Source organism: Amblyraja radiata, chromosome 12, assembly GCF_010909765.2.
Source record: "Amblyraja radiata isolate CabotCenter1 chromosome 12, sAmbRad1.1.pri, whole genome shotgun sequence".
Taxonomy (NCBI): Eukaryota; Metazoa; Chordata; class Chondrichthyes; order Rajiformes; family Rajidae; genus Amblyraja; species Amblyraja radiata.
Window position 1 is genome coordinate 2,330,844 of NC_045967.1, and position 24,439 is coordinate 2,355,282.

General features: G+C 41.9%; 1 protein-coding gene across 1 annotated transcript; it reads right to left on the minus strand.

Moving 5' to 3' along the window:
- Window positions 1-1,115: 1,115 nt before the first annotated feature.
- LOC116978857 (integral membrane protein 2A-like) lies at window positions 1,116-24,439 on the minus strand. Its single transcript, XM_033030104.1, has 6 exons — window positions 24,311-24,439; window positions 15,885-16,019; window positions 13,888-14,085; window positions 11,152-11,262; window positions 5,225-5,375; window positions 1,116-1,944 (listed from the first exon to the last, which is right to left on the minus strand). Exons 1-6 carry the CDS (start codon window positions 24,380-24,382, stop codon window positions 1,856-1,858), a joined length of 756 nt encoding a protein of 251 aa, XP_032885995.1. The 5' UTR covers window positions 24,383-24,439; the 3' UTR covers window positions 1,116-1,855.

Genomic DNA, 24,439 nt, shown 5'->3' on the forward strand with positions numbered 1-24,439 from the left:
TCTACATCCACTCTATCCAAGCTTTTCACTATTCTGTATGCTTCAATGAGGTCCTCCCTCATTCTTCTAAACTGCAGCGAGTACAGGCCTGGTGCCGACAAACGTTCATCATAGGTTAACCTACTCATTCCTGGGATAAGTCTTGTAAACCTCCTCTGGACCCTCGCCAGACCAAGCACAGCCTTCATCAGATAGGCTGCCCAAAAATATTCCAAATGCGGCCTTACCAGCACCGTATAGAGCCTCAACATTACATCCCTGTTTTTGTATACAAGCTCTCTTAAAATAAATGCTAGCATTGAGTTTGCTTTCTTTATTACCGATCATATAAGTTAGTGGCATCTAAAAGCCTTTTGGATAAGCATATGGATACGCAGGAAATGTAGAGATATGGGTTATGTGCAGCCGGGTAAGTGTTGGCTCATGGCCTTAAGTTTGGTACAGACATTATGGGCCAATGTGCCTGTTTTTGTACTGTACTGTTCTATGTTAATTTTCTGATGGCAGCCTTTAAATGGCAGTCATACTATGTGGAAACAGGCCCGTTGGCCCAACCTGCCCATGCCGACCAGCAGACCCATCTATACTAGCTCCACCAGTCTGAATTTAGCTATATCCTCCTATCCATGTACCTGTCTAAATGAGTTTTTTAAAACATTGTGATCATACCTGCCTCAGCTACCTCCTCTGGCAGCTCGTTGCATACCAACCACCCTTCATGGAAAAAAAAAGTTGCCCCTCAGGTTCCTATTGATCTTGCTCTCCCACATCTTCTTGTGTTTTACTCACTATCTCAAAATCTTAATACCAAATTTTCTTTGCAGTTTATCATCAGATATGATTACAAAATCATGAAATCTAAATCAAAATTGACATTAAGGTAAAAGAGTGTTTAATTAACTGGCGTTGCTTATTAGTTGGACACAAGATTTACTTATTCAAGATTCCAACATCAGCAGGCGTGACCCACTGAGTTCTTAAAACACTTGGGTTTTTGCTGTTACTTAGCTGTTAGTTTGGAGAAGCGTGTTTCAGTGCACATAATATTACACAATCTCATATCATTAAAACCAACTTGTATGGCTAATATTAAACAGTGGAAAAAAATCAGGCTGCAATATTTTAACAGACGTTTAATGTTTACTTTCATTAAATTCTCCACAGGGTTAGTAATTTAAATATCTATACCATGAGATAGTCCCAGGTTCAATAAATCTGCTTCATAAACTATAAAAAATGGTGTCCACTTCTGTAAGTTCCAAGTATTTCCACTTTACAACCAGATATAATCAATGGGTGGAGTTATATAAACATTTGTTCAGAACTTAAGTTTGTAAGTTAAAAAGCTGACAAAACCAGTTAAAGCGATTTTAGAATTGCATTGTAAGTGAGCTGATATTCAATATGCAAACATTAAACTATTCCATGATACAATCAAAAAACAAGGCATTTGATACAATTTAAACATTTACACTACAAATTGATAATCTCAGTACAGTAGTTGCACAAGTTCCAATCCCATTGCGCTGGCACATACCAATCTTTAAAAGTACTTTATGGAAGGGAAATGCCAGAAAAGAGAACATTACTTTTTCATTACCCGACACAAATATTTTATTTTAATTCTTCAGAGAAGACCAAATGCATTAGGAATATAAACTGCTTTTGCAAAATTGGTAGACAGATACTGATAGACAGTGCAAACAAAAACTGCATTTTAAAAGCCTTTTAGTGAAGCTAAAATACAAATTGGAAAGCACACCTAAAGAGGCTTTTGATTGTCACATACTTAAAGATTGTTAAGACTACTGCACGAGTGAAGCATCCAAAATCAGCTGGGGAAAAAACTAATCTCTCATGGTTCACAGATCATAGTATCAGTGACAAAGTTATTTGCAAAATGCTTGATTCGGCGACAGTTTACTGTTGAGCGTTTCTGGATTCCTTTGAATGAAAAAGATACATTTGGTCAGTACGGGAAGCTTAAGTGTACATTATTTTACTAAGTTCATACCAATAGCCAAAACTAGTTTCCCCCTCACCCATAGTGAAATTCTCACCGATAGTTTTACCGAGCCAAACGTTCAGGTGTCCACTCCTCATTAAATTTCGTCGTGTTTATGTACCTTTTTTTTAATCAAATCCTTCTTTCCCCCATACACCCCCACCCCGCCACTCACTCATTTTGTCGCCTCCTGCTGGCCAGCGACCATAACGGCTGCTGGCGCCCAAAGACGCCATTTAAAAACAGCCGCACTGCTGATTCCTGAGCCGCTTGACTTGGAGGACCACGTCTCCTCTGGGGGCTACGGGTAAGGAACGGCTTCGTTGGGGGAGCAGACCCAACTGCACTTGGTCTAGTTTCTATTATAACCCACTGACTCCAACAATCTAGACCAGTATTTCTTAAACTGGTGAATGATTCACCCAAGGGCAAATGAAATTATTTTGGGGTGAATTAAACTAGAGGGGTGAATGAAGGGTGAATGATTTAAATTATTCAGATTTGTTTTCTATACTTGAAAAAGGCATTGCCATTAAAGTGGTTAGTAAGCTCTTATTGTTTTTAAAAAGCAGTGGAGCTGAAAATTTGATTTTTTTTTTTCTCCCTACCTATGGTCTTCTAATTTCAAAGACGCAGGATATTTCCCAAACTTACTGTAATATAACCTTTTAGGGAAGACCAGACGAGCTAGTGGGATCATAAATTTAAAAATGGCAACACTGGAGGATCGCCATAGGCAACTGTTGAACTGTAACTTTACTTTGTGTACCAATTTAGCTACCAAAGTTGATATTTGGTGGTATTGTGAGTTTTCGTAGGGGAGTTATAGAAAGTTATATTAGTTGGATACTAATATATGAAATCACATACACCATGGATTTTTGAGCTAGTTTTCCAAGAAAAAACTGCAGTAATCAAAGCCCGAAAGGGTAGGATGGGGCTGAAGCCAAGTGTTTACACGTTGGAATGGTTTCTTATTATCATTCTAATAGAATGATTTTCCAACTCCAGTGGTAATTAAACTTTTTTTTCCCCACTCCTAATTATCTTTACATATTTTTAGGATGTTCAAAAAGTTAAATAAAATAAACACTTAAGAAATGAGTCAATTTATGTTTTTTGCTCATGTGACAAAATAAATTATATATAAAATTATACACAAGGGAGAATAAGACGACAATGACCAAAAAACATAAGTATATTTAGTCGAGGTTGAATGAAATTTTGTGATAAACTCAAGGGTGAATGACATTAAATAGTTTAAGAAGCACTGATCTAGACTACACTATTTCCTACCCTGCCTGCTGTCTCTCCTCGACTCCAAATTCCTCTGTCTACTCCACATCTGTGCCCAATCCGACTTGTTCGATATCAGGACATCCAAAATGTTCTTTCTTTAGGGAACAGGGGTTCCAATCCTCTATCATAGATGAGGCCTTGACATGCGTCTCTTCGGTATCCCATAGCTCCACTTTCTCCTCTCCCCCCAGTTGCAACAGAGACAGAGTCGCCCTTATCCTTACCTTTCACCCCATCAGCCGTCGTATCAGAACATAATCCTCCAACATTTTCGCCACCTCCAACGGGACCTCACCACTAGTCACATCTTCCCATCTCCACCCCTTTCCTCCTTCCACAGAGACCGTTCCCTCAACTCCCCGGTTAACTCATCCCTTCCCAACCAAATCATCCCATTCCCAAGGACCTTTCCCTGAAACCACAGGAGATGCAACACCTGTCCCGGTACCTCCTCCCTCTACTCTGTCCAGGGATTCAGACAGTCCTTCAGGTTAGGCAGAGGTTCACTGGCACCTCTTGCAACCTCAACTACTGTATACTGAACACTTGTTCCAGGTGTGGACTCTTATATATCGACGAAACCAAACATAGACTGGGCAATCGTTTCGCTAAACACCTTTGCTCAGTCCGCCTGAACCTATGTGATCTCCCAGTTGCCAAACACTAACTCCCCTTCCCATTCCCACACTAACCTTTCTGTCATGGGCCTCCTCCATTGTCAAGAGGCCAAATGCAAATGGGAGGAACAGCACCTCATATTTCGCTTGGGCAGCTTACATCCCAGCAGTATATTGATTTCTCTAACTTCAAGTAACCCTTGTATCCCCCCTCCCCCACCCTAGTCATTGCACTAGCTTCACTGTCGTCCTGGTGAGTTTCATTGTCTAACTTGTTTTCATCTAGCCCACAGCTTACAATGGCCTGTTTCCTTTATCATTGTCACTTCTTTACATATCTTTCATTCATTTGTTCTATATCACCATCTATATCTCACATTCCCCCCCCCCCCCCCCCCCCCCCCCCCGACTCTCAGTCTGAAGAAGTGTCTTGACCTGAAACGTCACCTATTCCTTTTCTCCAGAGATGCTGCCTGAGCAGAGATGATGCCGTTAAGTTACTCCAGCTTTTTGTGTCTATCTTCAATTTAAATGAAGTTCTGCTGTCTATGGACAAAAGGAAGATAGAAAAACCCTAACAAAAAAACTGACTAGGATGTAGAATGTTGGAGCTACGATTCGCAGGTTTGCAGATGACATAACACATTGGAAGCTGAAGGTCCATGTTTACATAATTTTAGTTATCAGCTGATCAACTGTGCAAAGCAATGGCAGATGTAAATTAATCTTGAAGGAATGTGTGATGCATTTTATTAATCTAATAAAGGTAGAATATATACCATGAATGGTAGGTCCCCAGGGGTGCATTGCCAAACCAAGGAACCTTGGTGTACCAGTCGAAAGATGCCCAGAGGTGACAGTACAGGTAGTTAGGATGTGAAAGCTGCATGTGAAATACTAGTCTTCACTCGCCAGGGCACTGGGATAGGGAGGTCATGGTATATCTTTATAACACCTAATTAGATGACAGCTAGAAAGAGTATGTGCATATCTTGCTACCACACTGGAAGAATGTGAATGCACTGAAGACTAGAGTAAGTGTTACTGGGATGTTGCCTGGGGTGAAACATTTTAGGCATGAGGACAGACTGTATCCATTTCCTTTGGTGTAAAGGAGATTGGGCGGGTGTGATTCGTGCAGGATAGGACGAGGTGAAAACCAACTTTCCCCTCAAAACAAAGACATCCAAAATCAAAGGACACAGGTATATGGTAAAGAATAAGTTAGATTTGATTAAAATAGTTTCATCCAAATTGTTTCATGCCGTCTAAAATAGAAATGTTAACAGTTCAAGAACAGTACCTTTCTGCATCTCTTTACGCTGCAATCTGTAGGTCTTTTTCCCTGAACAGAGCCGGTAGATGAAGTAACCCAATTCATCAACATTGTCAATACGCTCAGTTACCATCAAGTCTTCATGAACAAGGTAGGTCTGAGGCAAGTAGGAACCAGTCTGTTGAGAAAAGCGATTTTAATACCTTTAAATTCTAGTTAAATTCTTCTATAATTTCTGAAATACTTGAAAAAGGATTTTCACTTAATAAATGATTCACAAATTCCTGTCTTGCACCGTGGCGCAGCAGTATATTTGCTGTCTGTACGGAGTTTGTTACCGCTCCACGTGACCGCTTGGGTTTTCCCTGTTTCCTCGCACACTCCAAAGACAGAGCTGCCAAGTTTTGTCAGAGCATTTCAGTATTCTAGTACCTGAAAATCTGTATTTTGCTGAGGAAATCAGTATTTATATGTGGTGCTATTTTGCTGAAAAGTGTTTATTTATGTGCGGTGATACCCATGTAAGACTACAAGAATGAATAACTTTGCTACCAATTGACATGTCTTCTACGCACCTTATTTGACAGTGCATTCATTGCCATCTCTTTGTATACTGCTGTTTGAACGACTGCTTCCTGCTTTTAGCACCAGATGATGATGTAGAAGCCATTTTGGAAGCCTCCCTCTCCCTCCTTCCTCTCTTTCCCTCCCACCCTCCCTCTTCATCCCTCTCCTTCCTTTTTTTCTCCTTCTCTTATTCCCTCCCTCCCACTCCCTCTCCTAACAGTCTGTGACCCATAGTGCTAAGTGTAAAGCCCATAGCGCTATGTGTAAAGCGCTCCAGCTGGGAGTGCTATTTTTGGAACCCATAGCACTGTTCGCTTAAATTCCCACTCGTTAAACTGACAGCGCTGTTTAAACCTGGAGCGGGACAGGCAGATCAAAGCTTACAAAAATAATCATCCAGATCTTGAAATTTAAAATACTAATAGATTTAATCCGCTATAATCTTTAGAGATAGTATGACTTATTATATCCTTGCATTTTTTAAGCAGCAAGATGAAACAGGAAGTCGGGCTAATTTAAAAAAAATTCGTATTTTACAAAGCAAATCCGTATATCCGTATTCTGATCGCATTTCCGTACAAAATCCGGAAAATCCGTACTACTTGGCAGCTCTGCAAAGACGTACAGGTTTGTAGGTTAATTGGCTTTGGTAAAATTATCCCTAATGTGTGTGTAGAATAGTGTTAGTATGCGGGGATCACTGGTCGGCCGAAAGGTCTGTTTCTGCGCTGTATCTCTAAACTAAATACCAATGTTCAGGGAGCAAAGCCTTAATAATCAAATTCTCAATTTTGTCAACGAAAATTACCAATCAAGAATATCAAAGAAATAAATAGAAAACTCAAATGGAGTAAGAAAACCAAAGACTTTCAGCTTTTTTCTGTACTAAATTCCTGATCATCAACCAAATTCAGGGATCCTTAAAAAAACCCCCATTGTTTACAGTTGGCATCATGATCAGCACAGATAATATGGGTCAAAAGACTGTATCTTGCTGCACTGATCTACGTCTGTACAACTGTAACATTAAAATATCCAATTCAATTACGTAACACATTTTGGTCACAAAATTTAAAGCAGTGGTGTCAAGTTTGCAGAATTTCTCACAAGTGAGCGTTTAGTTGATGTTTCGTTAGTGGAAACTAAGACATAAGATTAAAAGAACTTAACGTAGTTGTGAGAAGTCCAGATAGGGTTTATGGGAAGGATCCATTTCCTTCAGTAGAAATGCAAACATTCTATTGGACATGATTAACCTTTGTTGAAGAAATATAGAACTATAGAACAGTACAACCAATTGCCCAGGAACGGACCACTTGGCCCACAGTGTTTGTGCAAAGCTGCCAGCGAGTGCCCCCACGGTGTACATGAACCATATCCCTCTACTCCCTGCACTTCCATGTGCCTATCTAAAAGGCTCTTAAACACCACTATCGTATCCATCTCCACCAGCATCCTTAGCAATGTGTTCCTGGCCCCCACTATGTGTATACATATTTTTATTTTGTGCAGGGCAGGTTTTTTATTTTGAACACTCATTACTTGCCCTGCATATCTCCATTAAACTTTCCATCTCTCACATTATAGATACACCCTCTAGCGTCCACCCTGGGAAAAAGGTTCTGACTAACCTATCTATGTCGCTCATAATTTTTTTTAGTTACGTCTCCCCTCAACTTCTGACATTCCAGAGAATGTTTAGTTTGGAGAGATGGTGCGGAAACAGGTCCTTCAGTCCACCGAGTCCACGCCGACCAGCGATCCCCGCGCACTAGCTATGTGCGATTATATCAATTATATCAAACTAATTAACCTACAAACCTGTATATCTTTGGAGTATGTAAGGAAACTGGAGATACCGGAGAAAACCCACGCAGTTCACGGGGAGAACGTACAATCTCCATACAGACAAGCACCCTTAGTCATGATCGAACTTGGGTCTCTGGCACTGTAAGGCAGCAACTCTACGGCATTGCCACTGTGCCGCCCAATGGTTTCTTTATTATTACGTGTGCAGTGAAATACATTTAAAAAAAAAAATACAGATCAACAAGATTATCACCATATCCCCTAGTTAGTACAGAATGTACAGAACAGCCCACTAAGTCCATATGCAAGAAACTCGATTTTACAGTCCCAGCTGCAGTTGTTCACAAAGGCCAGTTGCAGACGAAACAACCCAATTTATCCAACCTCTCCTTGTACATGAAACCCTCTAATCCAGGTAGCTTTCTGGTAAACTCCTCTGCACCCTCCCCAAAGCCTCCACATCTTTCCTGTAATAGGGCGACTAGAACTGCACGCAATACTCCAAATGCGACCTAACCCAAGTCCTCTGGAGCTGCATTATGACTTCCAGAAAACATAAGTCCTTGACTTTCTTCAGATGTGATAAGGAGATAGCATATTAACTTTGTCCTATTACAAAAGGATTTGAAGCCAGAAGGTATCATGCTGCAATTATCTAGGACCTTGGTAAGACTGCACTTGGAATATTATATATAAATATACATTAATAAACATGTTTGCTCCTAATCTAAAAAACTTGCTAAAGAGTATAGTGAAACTTCACAAGTCAGGTGAGTGGGTTTGCTTTACAAATATTAATTGAAAAATACATACATCAAGCATTTATAAATGAGAAGAAATTCCATTGCAAGTTGTAAAGTTTTTCTTTATACAGGGTTGATAAGACGGATGATGTGTAATGTATTCCCTGGCTTGATTAGTCAGAGTTATACAGCATGGAAACAGGCTCTTTGGCCCAATTTGCCTATACCAAACTAAACTCACCTACACTAATCCCACCTGTCCAAATTTGACCCATAAACCTAGCTTGTTTGTTCTCCCTACGATCGTGCTAATTTTCTCCAGGTGCTCCAGTTTCCTCCCACATTCGTGCAGGTTTGTAGGTTCCAGATGAGCAGAGGTCCACATGCACCTCCTCTAACCTCATCTACTGCATTCTGTGTTCCTAATGTGGTTTCATGTACATTGGCGAGGCCAAGCATAGACTGGGCAATTGTTTTGCTGAACAATTGCATGCGTGGCCTTGAGGATCTCCTGGTTGCTAACCATGTTAACTTTTCAGTCCACGACCTCCTGCCTTGTCCGAGTGAGGCCACATGCAAAATGGAGGAACAGCACCATATATTTCACTTGGGTAGCAGACAATGAGTCTGTGGAATTCTCTGCCTCAGGCCGGTTCTCTGGATACTTTCAAGAGAGAGCTAGATAGGGCTCTTAAAGATAGTGGAGTCAGGGGATATGAGAAGGCAGGAACGGGCTACTGATTGGGGATGATCAGCCATGATCACATTGAATAGTGGTGCCGGCTTAAAGGGCCGAATGGCCTACTCCTGCACCTATTGTCTAATGGCCTACTCCTGCACCTATGGCCTACTCCTGCCTATTGTCTAATCCAACAGTACGAATATTGGATTCTCCAATTTGCCGCAATTTAAAAAAACACCCCAGCTTTCGTTTCTCTACCTCTCCTATTTCTCTCTCCTCACCTCTCTTCCACTTGCATTCCTTTGTCCAACCATCAATCAAAGCCTCCTCACCCAGGCTTTGACCGGCTCTCTTTTGTCACACTTTCTTCCCCCCCCCCCCCCCCCAATATTCAGTCTTAAGGGTCCTGACACAAAACATCACCTATGTTCTCCAGCGATGCTGTCTGACCCACTTAGTTACTTCTGCACATTGACTTATTTTTTTTAAACTAAATGCATTTTTCTGCTTTTGACCTGAAAACTAATATTGATGTTGAAATTCTTCCAAAGTTGTGATAATTTAAAAAAAAATTGGGCTGCATAGCAAAAGTTAAATATAAATCTGTCTCAGTTTAATGGACCTTTTGTAATATTTGAGTCAGTGACAACAAGAATCCAGACATGGAATTACTAATATAGGATGCTGCCATCATAATGCATTTGGTTTGAATATTTTTACAATGGCATATCACATGTGATGTAACTTCAATTTGTGCACCAAGGGTGGCTTTTTACCTTTAATGGCCATTTGTCAAATCAAGCAAATTGTTTCTCCATAAAATACTTATTGTAACAGAAAAAGAGTAGGCTATTTGACTGTTCGAGCCTTTTCTGCTATTCAATATCATCTAAATTGATATATTGATTGATTTGACTGTAATTCTCTACCATAAATCAATTAAAAAGGTCTAGCAGCCTTAAAAAATTACTCATCTAATAGCCCTGTCCCACGGTACGAGTTCATTCCAAGAGTTCTCCCGAGTTTAAAAAAATCAAACTCGTAGTAAGCAGGGAGATTGAACGTAGCAGGTACGTCGGAGCACGGGGGCGTCTCTTTGCGGCACGTAACGCTAACGGCAGGTACTCGGGAAGACTCGCTAACGGCAGGTAAGCACGGGAAGGCTCGTGAAGATTTTTCAACATGTTGAAAAATGTCCACGAGAGCCCCAAGTACCGACGAGTGGCCATTACCGTAAATCTCCGAGTTCGAATCAGGGCAAACTCGGGAGAGCTCTTGGAATGAACTTGTACTGTGGGACAGGGCTTTAAGTCTTGATTGACTTGTCGCTTACATATAGCCATCAGGAACATGCTTTCAGCATCCGATTTATCCAAATGAAAAATGAGGACATGGGTCAATTCCAATTCTCCTATTGTTTGATTTTCATTTAAATTTCAACTTCAACATTGCTGAAGGAATTCCAATTATATTTATCATTTCACTGTACCCAATCTTTTGTGGACAACAATACTAAAGAATATAAGATGTTGGCGAGGCCACATTTGAAGCATTGTGCTCTGTCTTCTTCAACGTGTAAAAGGAATGGTGTTGTTAATCTGGAACGGGTGCAGAGCAGATTTATGAGGATGTTGCCAGGAATTGAGGGCCTGAGCTATAGGAAAAGGTTGAGCAGGCTAGGATTTTATTCCTTGGAGTGCAGAAGCAAAAGGGGTTATATTATAGATGTAGAAGTTCATGTGGGGAATAGATAGGGTACATGCAAAGTCTTTTACCCAGAGTAGGGGAATCAAGTGGACATGGGTTTACATTAAGACAGGAGTGATTTAATAGGAACCTGAAGGGCAACCTTTTCCACAAAGATGGTGGTGAATTATATAGAGCAAGCTGCCAGAGTTGCTACTACCACAACATGTAAACAACATTTGTACATATACATGGATAGGTAAGGTTTAGAAGGATATGGGCTACATGCAAGCAGGTGGGACTGGTGTAGATGGGGCCAGTTGGGCTGAAGAGCTTGTTTCCATGCTGCATGACTATGATACCCATGGGAGCAGAGATGAGACTACCAGTAAAAAATTCCAACCTGGATGACTGAAAGTTCAGAAGTATTATTCTTGACTTGGCGATAATGCATTACTGATACTTACTGTGAGTCTCATGAACAAGTCCAATAAATTGCGTGGAGGCATTACAATAGAAGTATTCAAAGCAATCACGTAGCAGTTATCCAAACTCAGATCGAGATATGCGGTCAAAAGCTAAAAATACAAAGCAAGAGAATTTAAGAAACCAGAAACGCAATTTTAAACAGTTTAACTTGGATGTTTACCCCTCTATCAATTAATCAAAACTGTACATAAAACCAATATTTCATGGTTACAGCAATGGCCCGGGGGTTAAGTTCCTGGGCCTGAACCAACACCTCAGAAAGTTCAAATCTCACCATCACAGCTGAGGAATTTCAATTTAGTCAATAATTGGAAGTTAGTCTTTTGTCATGGTTATTATAATTGGACAATTGTAAAAAAATCAGTGTAAGATGCAAACTTTTCCAATGCACTGTGATCCATCTCAGTAATAGGTCAGCACCATCTCTGTCAGGAGTTTATTAAAAATAATAATGATGCTCATTAAGCCTATTAACAAGTTTGGGCGATATGGATGAGGACCACAAAAAGTGAGGTCACACTAAAATTATCTTCATGGGAGAAAATCTGCCAACCTTATCCTGACTAACTCATATGAGAGTCCAGATCAAAAACAATGCAGTTGACTTACAATATCCTTTGAAAAAGCCTAGTAAGCCACTGTCTAGGTGCAGTTAGGAATAAGCAATGAATGCCCACATTTTGAAAATCTTAAAAATATAATATGCTTTTAATTCTCAAAATTATAATTGAAAAAAAAAATTGCATAATGGTAATTTGGAATAGGAATAAGCAATGAATGCCCACATTTTGAAAATCTTAAAAATATATGCTTTTAATTCTCAAAATTATAATTGAAAAAAAAAAATTTGCACAATGGTAATTTGCCCAAAGAAAATCTCACGTTTTTGCATCTGTAAAACCAAGGAACGGATTGTTGACTTTAGTAGAGGAAGGCGGAGGATCCATAAACCTGTCTTCTTCGACGAGACAGTGGTGGAGAGTGTCAAAGGGTTCACATTCCTGGGCATGCATATCTCTGAAGATCTGTCCTGAACCCAGCATATTGATGCAATAATAAAGAAACCCCTTCAACACCTCGAACTCCTTAGAAGATTGAGGAGATTTGGTATATCGATGAATACTCTGTTGAACCTCTATAGGTGTACAGAAGAGAGCATATTGACTGCTTACACCATGGCCTGATTTGGCAACTTGAATGCCCAGGAACAAAGACGATTGCAAAAAGTAGCGAATGCCAGTCCATCGCGGGTGTTGACCTCCCCACCATCAAAGGGATCGACAGGTGTTGCTGTCTTAAAAAGGCAGTCATCAACAGAGACCCAAACCACCATGGCCACACCTTCATTTCATACCCATCATCGGGAAAAAGGTACAAGAGTCTGAAAACTGTAAGTTCCAGGTTCAGGATCAGCTTCTTCCCAACCAGCATTAGGCTATTAAACACGACATCCTCTGAATAAGCTCTGAGCTATATAGACTTGGGTCTGAAGAAGGATTTCGGCCCGAAACGTCACCCATTTCCTTCACTCCATAGATGCTGCTGCACCCGCTGAGTTTCTCCAGCATTTTTGTGTACCTTAGACTTGGGTGGCATTGTTTTTGTCTTTGTACTATTATTGTTTGTTTTTTTAAATATATACTGAAATTTATTTTTGTTGGTTATTATGGCACTTATAGAGTACGTTATAGAGTAGTTGTATTGCTACAAGTATGAATTTCATTGTTCCGTTATGACAATAAAACATGACATTTGCAGCTAATCGCTTGTATTAATCAGCTTTGCTGCAAACAAAGAAGGCCAAAGTAGGGTCACGACCCGAAACGTCACCCATTCCTTCTCTCCAGAGGTGCTGCCTGTCCCGCTGAGTTACTCCAGCTTTGTGTCTATCTAAGGCCAAAGAGATCTTGATATTCTCAACATTTATCCCAAGGTTTCAAGAACCATGCCAATAAAATGTAAAAATAGATCAAACTCTTGTTACCTGGATTTGTAGTCAAATTGTCATCAATTTAAGATCAGTTTTGAATTCTGACTTCCTTATAGGCCTCACAGAAGATACTAAAACAATGCTTTTTTTGTGAATTTTTAAACCACTGACATCATCAACCCAGGAGCAGAATTAGTTCACATACAAGCTAAATTATTTATACCTAATAATCTAATTTTCAAATCAATAGCCAAAACCTCAGTTGGACAAAACTTATTTTGCATTCACTGCTTAGATGTACGTTAATAAAACGTTGTCTAAATTTCAGTTATTTATTCTAGTCACAAATGATTACCATGGAATAGAAAAGTCAACACCCATAAATGTTTTATATTCTTCCATTATATTCAAAGTGCAACACAAAAAACCTGACTTATGAAACTTATATTCTTCCTCCACCCATGTATTTTGCATCATCTGAGGTGTAAGATTTCAATGATAACAGTTGAACAAGGTTAATGCAACCTTGGAAGTCCACAAACTTTAAATTACCATTACATTCTGCAGATTAGCAGGGTTCTACCATAGACCAATTCTTAGTTATCTAGCATTCCTAAAACCTATTTTCGGTCCAAAAATATAATTTACAGATAACATGCTCATCATAAGAGTGTAATGCTAATGCTTTCGACAACATAATGCACTTCAAAAAAAGAGTTGCAGAGTTAAGAATGAACATATTACTGTAACATATCTAAAACATAATTGTAAGAACTAATCTTACCAACTCAAAATCATGAATGATGACTGCTGGATCATAATCTTCAAAATCTGGAACAGGGACATTGATCACAGCCACATTTTTATTATCTCCCAAGAACTGTACATCTTCCAAAGCTAGGAAGTATGGAGCCTTTGTCTCTGGAGCATGTGACGGGATATTAGAATCCACGTATCGCATTTCACCATGAAATACTTTGTTCTAGTGGAAAAGCACAATTTTAAAATCCACATTTAAAAAAGACAGTATAATTTTATTTCAAAATTCCAAGATAATATTCTGGGTTTTAAATTATGTACAGGTTTGATTATAACACCAATCTTACACAAATAATTTGTGGCAAACTCTTATGATGCTCTGTAAGTGGCATAATTCCAGGATTAATGCTATCATACTGCTTCTATTGCTCCTGCAGGTACACCATAACTCAATTTTCTAACCCACAATTCAACTGATCAATGACTGCGAACACAGAAACGAACAGCACACAAACGGGCCTTTACAGCTCTCCTTGTCCATGAGGCCCTTCTTCACTAATCCCATTCTCCCACATTAGGCCATTATACCTGTACACATTTTGTATGTCCAAAATCCTTTTAAACGTCAGAATGTGAATTTCTAGTTAATTCTAGTTAATCCCCACCATCTTAAAGTCAGTCGTAAGCACAGAAGCAAACCCTTTAGCCAAACACATCAATACCAACTAGATGTTTATCAAAGCTAGTTCCATTGGTGCTGTGTGAAAAACCTCACATCACCATTAAGTTTGTCTTTTCAATTTAAATATGTCCTCTCTAGGTATAAACTCCCACGCTCCGAGAAAAAGATTCTGCCTATCTATCCCATCTGTGCCCTTTAATTTTGTAAATTTATAAAATGTCACCTCTCAGTTCCTACCTTTTAGTAACAATTAAACCCAGCCTATCTAATGTTTCCTTATAACTTCATTCCAGGGAACATGGTGAATTTCTACAGGGCAGGAGAAATAAGTGCAAGTCAAGGTGGTGCGTGGGGCATGGGTTACATAAAATTGGTAACCTAAGAGGTTACCAATTGATGAATTCATACCGTCGAGTTGTTAGCTACCTAAGCAAAATTATAAGCTACCTAAGCAGAATATGAGGTAGACAAAAATGCTGGAGAAACTCAGTGGGTGAGGCAGCATCTATGGAGTGAAGGAAATAGGTGACGTTTCGGTTCGAGACCCGTCTTCAGACCTGAAGAAGGGTCTTGACTCGAAACATCGCCTATTTCCTTCGCTCCATAGATGCTGCCTCACCCGTTGAGTTTCTCCAGCAGTTTTGTCTACCTTCGATTTTCCAGCATCTGCAGTTCCTCCTAAACATAAGCAGAATATGAGGTGCTGTTTCACCAGTTTGTGTGTGGTCTCACTCTGGAAATGGAGGCTGCCCAGTACAGATAGGTCAGTATGGGAATGGGAAAAGGACTTAAAATAGTTTGCGACTGGGAGGTCCAGTAGGCGCTAACAGAAGGAGCTTGTGTTTGGCGAAATGGCTAACGAGTCTCCGCTTGGCTGTGCTGATGTACAGGGGGCCACATCTAGAACACCAGATGCAGAGGATGAGGTTAGAGGACATGCAAGTGAACCTGTCATCTGGAAGGCCTGTTGGCATTGAAAGTGGGGGATAGCGTCTATGCAAGAGGCTATGAACTATGTTGCAAGGCTTGTAACAGCTACCAAAGTAGACAAATCTGCCAAATATACCATAATTTTTAAATTATGCTAAGACTATTAAATCATGGTAAGTCCATAATATATTCCACCTCAGGTGTGCGTGCCCGAGGACTCTCCAAAGGTATTTAATTAATCATTGCCAAAAATTAGGATGATCATGGTAAAACCTTTGATACAAAGATGCAATGTTAAGAAATTAATGAAAATGTTAGCAATTTTTCATTTGCTGAGTGAAGGAACTAACAAAAATGCATAATGTATCATTTATTACACGTTTCAAAATGCAAGTGCTTTCATAAGATACCTTTGGAACAATGAATCGATACAGACAAGCTCCTCCAATTATTAAGCCAGATAGTATGAAGGCCAGTCCAAGAAGCGTAAACAAACATCTTCCTGTGGCGTTATCACCCCCACTTGCTGCAACGGATTCTGGATCCTACACAAAATATAAATTAAAAAAACATTTAATGCCATTCTAAAACCTTAGCATAGAAACATAGCAAAAATAGGTGCAGTAGTAGGCCATTCGGCCCTTCGAGCCAGCACCACCCTTCAATATGATCATGGCTGATCATCTAAAATTAGTACCCCATTCCTGTTTTTTCCCCCATATTCCTGGATTCCTTTAGCCCTGAGAGCTACATTTAAGCAAATCATCCTCCAATTATTATTCCTAATAGAGTTTAGATAATATGCTTTGTACATATTTTATTAAAAGATTTTCTAAAATAAAGGTTTGTTTTAATCAGTTAAAAATGGAGATCAATTTTTTTCCATGCCAAAATTCCTTTATAAACTGCAGTCCAAAGATTTGTGCTTGACAATCTTTAAAATGGTCAGCCTTAACAGTCTATCCCACTTTCATTACCTCTGCCGAGTTTGCCCTTGACTCATACTCGCAGCATGGTCACACCACAAGGCCGTAGGTAGGTCGTGATGCAAGTCGTGGGTACTCATGCCATCAAGTAGTTCACAACGTTTTTTTCTAACCAGGTAAAAAATGTCCGAGTAAAAAAAGGTCGGCATGGAAAAAAATCGATACATTTTACTCGTAGGTAGGTCATAGTAGGTCATGATGCTAGTCAGAAGTAGTCGCAGGTGGTCGGAGGCATTCAAAGGTAATAGCTCCGGGGTGAAAAAAAGGTCAGAAGGGAAAAAAGGTAATTTAAACAGCAGCACGTGACCTCTATCACTCCAAGGCATGTTCATTCACAGCTGGAGAGTTTTTTGGAGAGGAGACTTATGTTTTAGAGATGGCACCAAAAAGGCAGCAGCGCAGGGGAGGGCACAACCCTAAAAAAAAACTGCATGCAGGTGTTGCCCACCCAAGAGGAAGAGTGGCAGGAGGTGATGCCACAGGAGGTGATGGTGCAGGAGGAGGTAGACCTGCATGAGAGATCCCTGGAGGAGGAGACCAGGGTGGTAGTATATGTCCCCATCACCACCCCATCCTTCACTGCCTCATTTGAAGGCAGCAAAGCAGCCCTTTCTCCTGTGTCTGACACAGCAGCAGAGGCAGATGCCCCATTGGTAGTGAGGGAGGGCTGGACAAAGGTTATGCCCTACACTTTCACCAGGCAGCAGGAGTGGGACCTTGAGGGATGGTTCCAGCAGAATGCCATCCTGTATGAAAAGGAAAATGTGGGGTACAAGAATGGCATACTTGCCATCCACTGCCCCACATGTGTGCTTTAAGTTCCATCTCTTCCAGTCATCCAAGGCTGGGAGCTGAACATCCAGGGATATTCAATATTCAGGAGGGATAGAGAGAAAGGAAAAGGTGGTGGAGTAGCGTTGCTGGTTAGAGAGGAGATGAACGCAGTGGAAAGGAAGGACATTAGCTTGGAGGATGTGGAATCGGTATGGGTAGACCTGCGAAACACTAAGGGGCAGAAAACGCTGGTGGGTGTTGTGTACAGGCCACCTAGCAGTAGTAGTGAAGTTGGTGATGGCATCAAACAGGAAATTAGAAATGCGTGCAACAAAGGCAAAACAGTTATAATGGGTGACTTCAATCTACATATAGATTGGTTGAATCAAATTGGCAGGGGTGCTGAGGAAGAGGATTTCGTGGAATGTATGCGGGATAGTTATCTAAACCAACATGTAGAGGAACCAACGAGAGAGCAGGCTATTCTAGACTGGGTATTGAGTAATGAGGAAGGGTTAGTTAGCAGTCTTGTTGTGCGTGCCCCCTTGGGCAAGAGTGACCATAATATGGTTGAGTTCTTTATTAGGATGGAGAGTGACATTGTTAATTCAGAAACAACGGTTCTGAACTTAAAGAAAGGTAACTTTGAGGGTACGAGACGTGAATTGGCCAAGATTGACTGGCAATTAGTTCTAAAAGGGTTGAGGGTGGATATGCAATGGAAGGTATTTAAAGACTGCATGGATGAACTACAAAAATTGTTCATCCCAGTTTGGCAAAAGAATAAATCAGGGAAGGTAGTGCATCCGTGGATAACAAGGGAAATCAGGGATGGTATCAAAGCAAAAGATGATGCGTACAAATTAGCCAGAAAAAGCAGCATACCAGAGGACTGGGAGAAATTCAGAGACCAGCAGAGGAGGACAAAGGGCTTAATTAGGAAAGGGAAAATAGATTATGAAAGAAAACTGGCAGACTGCAAAAGTTTTTATAGATATGTGAAGAGAAAGAGATTAGTTAAAACAAATGTAGGTCCCTTGCAGTCAGAAACAGGTGAGTTGATCATGGGGAACAAGGATATGGCGGACCAATTGAATAACTACTTTGGTTGCGTCTTCATTAAGGAAGACATAAATAATCTGCCGGAAATAGCAGGGGACCGCGGGTCAAAGGAGATAGAGGAACTGAGTGAAATCCAGGTTAGTCGGGAAGTGGTGTTGGGTAAATTGAATGGATTAAAGGCCGCTAAATCACCAGGGCCAGATAGGCTGCATCCCAGAGTACTTAAGGAAGTAGCTCCAGAAATAGTGGATGCATTAGTGATAATTTTTCAAAACTCTTTAGATTCTGTAGTTCCTGAGGATTGGAGGGTAGCAAACGTAACCCCACTTTTTAAGAAGGGAGGGAGAGAGAAAACGGGGAATTACAGACCAGTTAGTCTAACATCCGTAGTGGGGAAACTACTAGAGTCAGTTATTAAAGATGGGATAGCAGCACATTTGGAAAGTGGTGAAATCATTGGGCAAAGTCAGCATGGATTTACGAAAGGTAAATCATGTCTGACGAATCTTATAGAATTTTTCGAGGATGTAACTAGTAGAGTGGATAGGGGATAACCAGTGGATGTGTTGTATCTGGACTTTCAGAAGGCTTTCGACAAGGTCCCACATAAGAGATTAGTATACAAACTTAAAGCACACGGTATTGGGGGTTCAGTATTGATGTGGATAGAGAACTGGCTGGCAAACAGGAAGCAAAGAGTAGGAGTAAACGGGTCTTTTTCACAATGACAGGCAGTGACTAGTGGGGTACCGCAAGGCTCAGTGCTGGGACCCCAGCTATTTACAATTTATATTAATGATCTGGATGAGGGAATTGAAGGCAACATCTCCAAGTTTGCGGATGACACTAAGCTGGGGGGCAGTGTTAGCTGTGAGGAGGATGCTAGGAGACTGCAAGGTGACTTGGATAGGCTGGGTGAGTGGGCAAATGTTTGGCAGATGCAGTATAATGTGGATAAATGTGAGGTTATCCACTTTGGTGGCAAAAACAGGAAAGCAGACTATTATCTAAATGGTGGCCGATTAGGAAAAGAGGAGATGCAGCGAGACCTGGGTGTCATGGTACACCAGTCATTGAAAGTAGGCATGCAGGTGCAGCAGGCAGTGAAGAGAGCGAATGGTATGTTAGCTTTCATAGCAAAAGGATTTGAGTATAGGAGCAGGGAGGTTCTACTGCAGTTGTACAGGGTCTTGGTGAGACCACACCTGAAGTATTGCGTACAGTTTTGGTCTCCAAATCTGAGGAAGGACATTATAGCCATAGAGGGAGTGCAGAGAAGGTTCACCAGACTGATTCCTGGGATGTCAGGACTTTCATATGAAGAAAGACTGGATAGACTTGGCTTATACTCGCTAGAATTTAGGAGATTGAGAGGGGATCTTATAGAAACGTACAAAATTCTTATGGGGTTGGACAGGCTAGATGCAGGAAGATTGTTCCCGATGTTGGGGAAGTCCAGGACAAGAGGTCACAGCTTAAGGATAAGGGGGAAATCCTTTAGGACCGAGATGAGAAGAAACTTTTTCACACAGAGAGTGGTGAATCTCTGGAACTCTCTGCCACAGAGGGTAGTTGAGGCCAGTTCATTGGCTATATTTAAGAGGGAGTTAGATGTGGCCCTTGTGGCTAAAGGGATCAGGGGGTATGGAGAGAAGGCAGGTACGGGATACTGAGTTCTCAAAAGGGAACAGCAGATGCTGGAATATCGAAGGTACACAAAATTGCTGGAGGAACTCAGCGGGTGCAGCAGCATCTATGGAGCGAAGGAAATAGGCGACGTTTCGGGAAGGGTTTCGGCCCGAAACGTCGCCTATTTCCTTCGCTCCATAGATGCTGCTGCACCCGCTGAGTTCCTCCAGCAATTTTGTGTACCTACGGGATACTGAGTTGGATGATCAGCCATGATCATATTGAATGGCGGTGCAGGCTCGAAGGGCCGAATGGCCTACTCCTGCACCTATTTTCTATGTATCTAGTGTACTGGGACAGTCCATCATATCATCTCTATTCACCCATTGAGACCTCTTCTTGTGCATCCTCTTCACCCTTGCTCTTCCCCCTTTCTTAAAAGGCTGCTGAAGCAAAAGGGCTACTGTAAACAGCAGTAAAACGTACATGGTCGAAGCCAGTCTTCAACATAGTCGAAGAAGGTATTCAAAATAGTCGTAGGAGGTCGTAGACATAGTCGAGGAAGGTCGTACACATAGTCGTGGAAGGTTGTAGGAGGTCGTAGGTTTTAATTTTTAGGTCGTTTAAGGTCGTGAAAGTGGGACAGGCCCTTTAAGGTACTCTTTTCAGAGTTTAGCTAGTTCTACTTCTGCTGTAAATATCAGATCAGTCTGCAATTTAACACTGCATGAACCATTTCACGACAGGTACATTGAAGCCTAACTTGCACATCGTGTGATCAGCTTCAATAAATCAATTCCATATATTTGTTGAACAAAAATCCCTATGCCACAAAGGACAAATTTTCCTGAAAAGTACAGGTCAAATCAATGTGTGTTTTTAAAAGAGAAATGGACAATTCCTTAGCAGAGTCAAATATTTTGCACATTATGGGTACAATGTTATTTTGACACAGCATTCATGTTATTATCTACCAGTGATTGTGATGTATAATCAAGTAACATTTTTTTTAAACAAAAAAAACCCTTCAGCATTCAATGGTGCAGAAATCCATTATTTCTTCGCAGCGTGAAAGGTAAAGTGAGCAAGGTTTTGAGTTTTTAATTTTTCTTCTGCAATTGTATTGATGTGAAAGTTTGATGAGATCTAGTAATGTTAGCAATAAAAAGATTCCACATAAGTAGTATGCGATGTGAAAGACACAATTTGTTTTATTGCTTCTAAACTGCACATGATCAGTACATTTTCAACAAATCAAAATTTGAAATTAAAAATTATTCATAATTCAGTATTTATTTTATCAGAGCAGCAACATTAGATGAAACTATCATTTTGTTGTTGATGCTGCTTAGGTCTAGTGCACAATAAACGACAGTATGGACAGCTTACAACCACTTCACGGAAAGTGCATATTTTGAAATGTCATAACTCAAGGCTTCAAAACAGGATATTGCATTAGTGGATGATTTTCAGTTTGATGATGTAGACAATCCACAATATCTTTGGCTATTACTCAGCCTGATAGCAAAGATTAATATCAGCGCAGCCTGGGTTTTAAACTCCCAGACATTCTCATAAGTTTATTCAGCAAGCCAGCATCCGTATGGCACAAGCAATTAGATTGGCAAAGATAGACACAAAATGTTGGGAGTAACTCAGTGGGTCACTTTGGGTGAATGGAAAGGTGACATTTCCAGTCAGGACCTTTCTTTAGACCAGCATCTGCAGTTCCTGGTTATTAAATTAAATGGGCAAATTTTACATTAAGACTGTACTGCCAGGACTTTGGCGTAAGAGTCTTTTTGGAGATTTGAAAAGTTCACACATGGAGTTTGGGTTTGGGTGTGACAATCTTTCATTTGTTCCAATCTCCTTCATGCATTGCGACAAAGTTTCCCAACGCTTTAAGGAGGTCAATAAAGCTGGTATGATTAAACATTAAGCATGATACCCAAGTATTATTTCAGGATCTGAAGACTGCACTATTGCAATAACTTACTTCCCCCCCCTTCATTTACTCTATTTGCAAGAGATAAACAGAATAACGAGAGAAACATTATAAATTGGTAGCTAATGTCCATGAATCAAGATGCCATCTCAAATCAAAGAATACTGGATTTGATTTCATCAGGAGTACCAGCTACAATATGGCAGCTTATTGGCTGATATTGGACTGAACCATCGGACAAAACATAATTCAGCAAGAAATGTGTAACAAAGAACTGCAGATGCTGGTTTAAATTAAAGGTAGACACAAAATGGCAGCATCTCTAGAGAGAAGGAACGGGTGACGTTTCAGGTTGAGACCTTTCTTCAGACTGAGATGCTGCCTGTCCAGCTGAGTTACTCCGGCATTTTGTGTCCACATTCAGAAAGAAATATTCAATTCCAACCATAACTGGGAAATTTTAATTACAAAAACATAAATCAGTAACCAAGGCCTTCTTTAGAATGCAGAAATAGTGTCCAGAAAAAAAAAACATTACTCAGGCATTAGTTTACCCCTTTGTTTAGCTTTGTTTACCCCTTGCCCCTTAAAAAAAAATTGGGAGACATTCCTCTGGTTGACAGGTCAGTTTATTGATGAGATATTTAAAAATATTTGATTATACAAGCAACCCACCGGAAATTGGAGGAACAGCGCCTCATATGGGTACTTGCGTCCGGATGGCATGAACATTGAATTCTCCCAATTTTGCTAGCCCTTGCTGTCTCCTCCCCTTCCTTAACCCTCTAGCTGTCTCCCCCCCCCCCCCCCCCCCCCCCCCCCCCCCGCTCCTCCTCCTCCCTTTTTCCTTCCTTCTCCCCCCCATCCCCCATCAGTCTGAAGGGTTTCGGCCTGAAACGTCACCTATTTCCTTCGCTCCATAGATGCTGCTGCACCCGCTGAGTTTCTCCAGCATTTTTGTGTACCCCCCATCCCTTGGTTCAGGTTATGGAATTTGCTACTCTAACATTAAGAAAAATAATAAAATTGCTCTTATGAAATTCAAGTGTGGGGGGGAGGGGTGGGGTTGGTTTGAATAAACACAAAAAGCAAAATAAACACATTTTTGATAAGTTTCACTTTCAGTGACTTGATACCATGGGGCAATCATATTTGGACAGGACGCCACTGCGTCAATTTGGTTGGCAGTCATATACAAATCCCTCCACTAGCTCTCCCTCCTGTCGGAGGACATATATCGGCGATTAATTCCAATATCGCTCCCACTTCAGACCAAATTCAGGCATTTATCGTACAAACCACAAAATTAGACAGAAAATGGGACTTTCCCCCATTGCTAGGCAGTTGCACATCTAACATTCTGAAAATTCTGTATTGTTGATGATATATACCAAACTTTAGCAGGATAGTGTAAATAGACGAGATTTTATGGAAACAAACTACCTTTCTGATTTAAGCTACAATATTCAATTATTTCAGCAGTGGGCAGTACAGTTTTGGTCATGAAAGGGTATGTTAATCTGCAGATGGTCGACCAGGGTTTTAAACCCATTGTTAGTATTTAACCAAGTAAACACAGAGAACAACGGGAGGATTTCGGACGAGAGCCCTTGCCGCCTGCTCAACAACACCCCTGGCAATGGGGGGGGGGGATTCAGGGATGTGAGATCTCTTCCTGTAAACCAGCCAGTCGTTTAATTTACACAAACAACCGCTCCCAGGAGACTGGCGGCCGTTTAATCACTTGCGGCAGAGCGGCGGACACGGACAGAGGCGCCCCCCGCCCCGGCTCCACCACTGGCCGTAGCGCCCCCCCCCCCCCCACCCCGGTACCGCCCCCACCACTGGCCGTAGCCCCCCCGCCCCGCCACCACCGCGGGCAGAGGCGCCCCCCGTCCCGGTACCGACCCCACCACTGGCCGTAGCCCCCCCCCGTCCTGGTACCGCCCCCACCACTGGCCGTAGCCCCCCCCCCCGTCCCGGCTCCACCACTGGCCGTAGCCCCCCCCCCCCCGTCCCGGCTCCACCACTGGCCGTAGCCCCCCCGCCCCGCCACCACCACGGGCAGAGGCGCCCCCCGCCCCGACCCCACCACTGGCCGTAGCCCCCCCGTCCCGTCCCGGTACCGACCCCACCACTGGCCGTAGCCCCCCCGCCCCGGCTCCACCACTGGCCGTAGCCCCCCCGCCCCCGGTACCGACCCCACCACTGGCCGTAGCCCCCCCCCCCGCCCCGCCCCGACCCCACCACTGGCCGTAGCCCCCCCGCCCCGGTACCGGCCCCGGCAGCTGCGGGAGTCGCGGCTCCACCAGGGGCCGGGCCGGGCCGGGCCTGGGCTGTAGGCCGAGGCCGAGGCCGAGGCCGGTAGCGTTGGACTTGGCCCGATCCTCAGGGCGCTACATGAACCTTTCTCCGCCGCACTGTGGACACGGCTTACCGGCTCGGGGAGCAGGAGGGCCCCTTTGGCGTCTTTCTGGCCGACGGGCGAGTTGAATCCAATTTTCACCATGTCCGCTGCTCCAAATCCGTCGCTCAGTAGCTCTGACGCACTAACTAACAACTCACT